A 6,115-nucleotide genomic window follows, 5' to 3' on the forward strand; every position below is an offset into this window, starting at 1 on the left:
TGTTGAGAGAGTTAGAACAGACAAAAGAAAATATTTCTTTACTCAGCGTGTGGTCGGTCTGTGGAACTCCTTGCCACAGGATGTGGTGATGGCGACCGGCCTGGACACCTTTAAAAGGGGATTGGACAAGTTTCTGGAGGAAAAATCCATTACGGGGTACAAGCCATGATGTGTATGTGCAACCTCCTGATTTTAGAAATGGGCTATGTCAGAAGGCCAGATGCAAGGGAGGGCACCAGGATGAGGTCTCTTGTTGTCTGGTGTGCTCCCTGGGGCATTTGGTGGGCCGCTGTGAGATACAGGAAGCTGGACTAGATGGGCCTATGGCCTGTTCCAGCGGGGCTGTTCTTATGTTCTTAACTACAATTCCCAGGAGGCCTTGCAGGTCTCTTGTTATCTGGTGTGCTCCCTGGGGCATTTGGTGGGCCGCTGTGAGATACAGGAAGCTGGACTAGATGGGCCTATGGCCTCATCCAGTGGGGTTGTTCTTATGTTCTTATGTTCATGTTCTTATGTTATTCCAACATCCACTTTTTGTCTTCTAAAGCAGAGATGAGCAAATAGCCAGTCCTAGACCTTTTGAATTTTTGACACATGGAGCCCAAAAGATTCACTATCACTGCTCTACTCAATATCCCATCCATGCTGCAGACAAGGCTGGGGTGAGATTTGAACCTGGGTTCCTGGGAGGCAGGGAGGGCCCAAGAAAACAAAAATGCAAATCCCCAAAGCAGGTACTACCAGAGAGATTTCAGATCACTGCCAGAGAGACAAGTAGCCCTGGCAAGGCCTTCAACACACCCTTGTTTTAAATAGTCTACAGATAAGATTTGGAAAGAGAAGGGGGAGATACTGTGAAGATCTGGGTGGTGACAGAAGTATATGAAAAAGCAGGTACCATTGCCCATGTTTTGAGCCCAATAACCAGCTTTACCCACAGCATTGGGTTAAAGAGTCAGGCATCAGGGAAATGCCATTTTTCACCAAGAGAACAAGCTTTATAGGGCAGCAGCTCAAGCTCTCGCCTCTCCCTCTCTGTGTGCAAAAGGAGAGGTGTAAACGCTTTTACTATCAGAGTCAGAACAATTTCACAATGTGTACAAAGTCTTTTAAGTAACTAGAGTTTTTACAAGCCAGGACATCAATCCAGGATCAAACCATGGTTAGATAAGCTGGTTGGCTCAAACTCTAGCTAGTTAACAAACGACAGTTCCCAAAGTTCATATGTAACATGAACCTGTGGTTTGCTCACGAAACAAAAACAAGGGGGAGCTTTTGGTCAATTCCACTCATGAACAAAGAGGAGAGGGGAAAGGGAACGTGTGGGAGATGTTTCCTTGGGTGGTTTCCTAATCTGTCTGAACCAGGGAAGTAAGGCAGAGGATACTAACCGGCCTCATCATCAGCAGTTGGTGCTTGTGTCTCAAGAGGAGGCCTGTATCTTGCAGGGACACGATGTGCCAGTGGGCAGAGGGGCTGCATTGCTTCCAGAGGCCAGCTGCTTGCTCACCCGTGGAGTCCCTGGTCCTTTGCTCATAGTGGTGTATCCTATGCCCAGGGTTCTTGGGGAAGCAGCATTGATCTACATACTCTTCCACCCAGGTCCCCTTCTGCCAGCATCCAACTCTGAAAACTGGTGCCAGGAAACACATACCAGGATAGCCGAGATCACCATGATGACGTTGGAGATGGCATAATTCAGGGAAATGGAGTCTTGAGGGTTGGCAATGTGGCGTAGCACCATCCCGTGAACCAGCGCCCCAGTGATGAAGTTCAGGTGGCCAATGACGATCAGGATGAGCCCGGTCTTCATCAAGAGCTTCTGAGTGCGGCTGATGTCGAGGTTGTCTAAGAAAAAAAATAAAGGAAGGAGTTTGTTTCTTTCACCAGGATCAGCTCTCTCTCTCTCTCTCCCCCCCCCCCCCGCCATGAGGCCAAAGAAGGAATTGGCCGGTGGTGGAGTGTCAGGGTGTCTGAGGCGTCCCTTCACAGCTTCTACACATCCCCATCACTGGGTTTGAAAAGGAAGAGAGAAATGAAATGGGGGAGGAGAAGTGACCTGAAAATGGAAATGCAGCCTTTGGGGAAAGAAAACAATCACCTCCCCTCCTCCTCAAGGCTCCTCAGAAATGCCTGGTCAACACAAGCATTGAACAGCTGCAATGAACCACACAACCAGGAACATCAAATATTATACAGCGATAATCCACATGCGCTTTCCACATGCGCTGCCTCCGACGCATTCTCGGCATCACCTGGCAGGACAAAGTTCCAAACAACACAGTCCTGGAACGTGCTGGAATCCCTAGCATGTATGCACTGCTGAAACAGAGACGCCTGCGTTGGCTCGGTCATGTCGTGAGAATGGATGATGGCCGGATCCCAAAGGATCTCCTCTATGGAGAACTCGTGCAAGGAAAGCGCCCTACAGGTAGACCACAGCTGCGATACAAGGACATCTGCAAGAGGGATCTGAAGGCCTTAGGAGTGGACCTCGACAGGTGGGAAACCCTGGCCTCTGAGTGGCCTGCTTGGAGGCAGGCTGTGCAGCATGGCCTTTCCCAGTTTGAAGAGACACTTGGCCAACAGTCTGAGGCTAAGAGGCAAAGAAGGAAGGCCCATAGCCAGGGAGACAGATCAGGGACAGACTGCACTTGCTCCCAGTGTGGAAGGGATTGTCACTCCCGAATTGGCCTTTTCAGCCACACCAGACGCTGTTCCAGAACCACCTTTCAGAGCGCGATACCAGAGTCTTTCGAGACTGAAGGTTGCCAACAACAAATACAGCGATATCTCCCCAGTTCTTAAATTCTTGAGTGGAGTTGAAACGAGGGAGCACCAAAGATCCCAGTCCAAACATCTGATGCTTTGTGACACCACTGAATACTAAGAGTAATTTCTCAACCAGAGTGACCGATGCTTGATTTCTTCAGCTGTGTTAACAGGGAAGGCCTTTCCCTGGGACTTTGGAGAGCTGCTACCAAACAAACAATACTGGGTTAACGGAACGGAAAGGAGCATCCGTGTCCACACATGCTTCTATGCTCCTCACACTCAGACCAGCAGAGTGGGGCATTCCACCTAGTAACACAGTATTTGTCAACCTCCCATTGCACATGCCCAATCTCATCTGATCTCGGAAGCTAAGCAGGGTCAGGCCTGGTTAGTACTTGGATGGGAGACTGCCTGGGAATACCAGGTGCTGTAGGCTTATACGAGTACCATAGTCTTTCGAGACTGAAGGTTGCCAACCATTGCCATAAGGCTCTATCAGATAGAAGCCGGCAGAAGCTCTAGACCAGGGACATCAAACTTGTTTCATACAAAGGGACAAAATTAGCGTTCATTGTGCCTGATGAGGGCCAGAAGTGACATCATTAAGTTATGTCATTAAGCAGATGATGGCCTGAAATAAGCACTTTGTACTCATACAGAAACTCATTAGCTGCAAACAACAGAAGAGAAAATGTGCAAATCTTGACCATAGTTTGAAGATATGGAAGAGCCCAATTATCACACTAGTATAGGCCAATTATAATGGGGGGCCAGAGAAATTGCTTTGGCCCACGGCCCTTATGTTTGACACGCCTGCTCTAGAGAGTGGCAAAACCTTATAGAGAATTATTTTATGTAATAAATTTACATAAAACAGGTAATTTTATTTATTTGAGTTTTGCATAGCCATCTTGTCACCCATGCAGATCTTCAACAAACAAATAACTAACACAGTAACATTCTGCTTATTTACTAAGCACTTATTTACTGAAATATCTACATCTGACCTTTCCAGGGGGAAAAAAAATCAACAATAACCAAACAAAGTGAATAAAAAATAAAATACAGTAATCACAATCACCTGAATCAAAGGTAGCTACTATTAGAAGAAAAATCCACAGACTGAAATGGAGCAATTATTTTATTGACGACAAACAAAAGCAGTCAACCTCAAGTTTTTGAGTTCTACTGAACTTTCATCAGATAGATGTGGGAGAAAATGGTGATACTGAAATAAAAACACATAACACCATTTTCTGCACTTCTGCTTTGCTGGATTCTACCCCTTCTTTAACAGGAATGGCTACCCCATCTCCAGTTTATAGCCTGAGATTGCTGTATCCCACTGATTCTCCTCATTCCACCATGTTTCCGTTACACCCCCTATATCAGTGTCTTCACTAGCCACCAAATATCCTAGTTCCCCCATCTTGCTTGGAGACTTCAGGCATTTGCACTTATAAAAGAGTTATGGGCTGCAGGGGAAAGAAAGTCTGCGCTAAGGGGGAAATCCTCTTCTTTCTTTTTCCTGATCCTATCAAAAGAATAGCCAGGCTTTTGAACAGCAGGAGATGGCACTTTCCCAATTCCAGGATCACAGATTCAGGCAGACATGAATTTCACCAAGGCTGTTTACTCTGTAGGAAACTCACAGCCTTTGACCCAAGAGCCATAAGGAAGCCCAGTAATTGGGAGCTTCCCTTAAAACAAGCTTATTTCTGTAAAGATTAACCACTCATCAAACAGTGAACGGGTTTACTGGCAAGATCACCTTCCTGCTAACACAGCCTCAGACATAAGGGGGGAGGGTGTGGACTCTGACATGCCTGCCGCGAGAAGTCTGGTTTCTGTCCTGACAGATCCATGGCAGGACAGGGGCAGGGTATGGTGGAGAAGGGTGGGATGGAGGTTTCTTCTCAGAAATCCACTCTGACAAATATGGTCTATATAAATGTAAATGGGATAGTTCCCAGGCAACAGTGTCTCCTTCCTTTTTATTGCTGTCCCCAATGAAACCTACTGTAACCTCCTTGGGAGCAGGGACCTGAAATTTATAAAGCGGAGCTTGTCAAGTGGTTTTTAAGGAATAAGTCACTGTTTTTTAAACAGCAGCTCCAATCCACTAATTTCTTCATCTGTTGACTGTCAGAGCTGAAGGAGAAACTAGGCGTTGATGTGCGATTCCAGGGGTTTGCTGAGTGGCCAGATATATCCACTGTCTCCAGTATTCTGCCTTGGCACATGACAAAATTCTTTTCCATGTTCATTCTCAACACCTCCTGCTAGATTAGGTCCCCCCCCCCGTCCCCCAGCACTCCCCCCCACTGCAACCACCTGCACTCCCCCCACTGCAATCCCCCCAAAATGTGAAATGGGGCACATGAGTTGAGCAAGCACCAACGCCAGCTCTAAGTCCGCTTTTTCTCAGATTTAAGCACTAGGCATGTCTACTCAGAAGTAGTAGTTAAGTGTAGGTAGGATTGCAGCTGCAGAATAGGAGAGAGCAGTATTTCATATACATAAAATCCATAGACTCTTCAACCCAGTTTGCCTTTTTGGGGTGGGGTGCGTGTGTTACAAACACAGCTTAAATGTTAATTCTAACTTCGGATACCAAAATTACCAGCAATAACTAAGGGTCCGATCCGATCCCACTTTTCAGTGCCGGTGCAGCCACAATGCAGCCCTGTGGAAAGGGAACAAATGTTCCCTTACCTGGAGGAGGCTTCCATACCTGTTCCCCTACTGTAGGATGCATTGTTAGCACTCCTGCACCAGCACTAGAAAATTGGATAGGATTTGGCCCTAAGTCTTCAGTTTCAGGCTTCAGAGGAGAAAGTGCTGAAGTCCATGCTGGGTTTGCAGTGAGGGTGGGTTCATCTCCTGCACGCACCCAGTTCAAATGTAAACAAGCCTCACAATCTGGGGTGGAGAGGGCGGCTCCTGCCAGGGAACGGGGTGGGCACTGCAGTCTTTTCCCATCTCCAGCCCACGTTGCAGGACCTACTCTCTAAATATGGGACTTGCCAGCACTCAGGCTTGCCTCCAAGCACCACTGACCCCCACTTTCCTTTCATCACTGGTTGACCTTTTTCTCTAGACCCCCTCATCTCTATGCCAGACTACTGAGGCTTTTACTCCCGGCATGGGATGAAGTGGCCGGCAGTCCATGAAGTCTCATGCTGAAATAAGTGACAAAAAAGGTTATTATGTGCCCCATAGAAATATGGGGGTGGAGGCTTTGGCAGTTCTGTGCTGCCCCAAAGGTACTGTGCAGATGCTGGAAGCTGCTTTGGGTTGAAAGCCTCTTGGGCCAGGAACCTGCCCCTTGTGAAGAGCT

The 6,115-nt window shown here is 47.4% G+C and overlaps 1 protein-coding gene across 1 annotated transcript in view; it reads right to left on the reverse strand.

The window, feature by feature from the left end:
- The window catches only part of TMEM54 (transmembrane protein 54), an 8,776-nt gene extending 6,936 nt beyond the window's left edge, over positions 1-1,840 (reverse strand). The window contains exon 1 of the mRNA XM_066638945.1: positions 1,655-1,840. Coding sequence (XP_066495042.1) covers positions 1,655-1,813 — 159 coding nt within the window. The 5' untranslated portion in view covers positions 1,814-1,840. The remainder of the gene's footprint in view (positions 1-1,654) is intronic.
- Between the last annotated feature and the right edge of the window lie 4,275 nt (positions 1,841-6,115).

The sequence above is a fragment of the Tiliqua scincoides genome, chromosome 10 (assembly GCF_035046505.1).
Source record: "Tiliqua scincoides isolate rTilSci1 chromosome 10, rTilSci1.hap2, whole genome shotgun sequence".
NCBI classification, from domain to species: Eukaryota; Metazoa; Chordata; class Lepidosauria; order Squamata; family Scincidae; genus Tiliqua; species Tiliqua scincoides.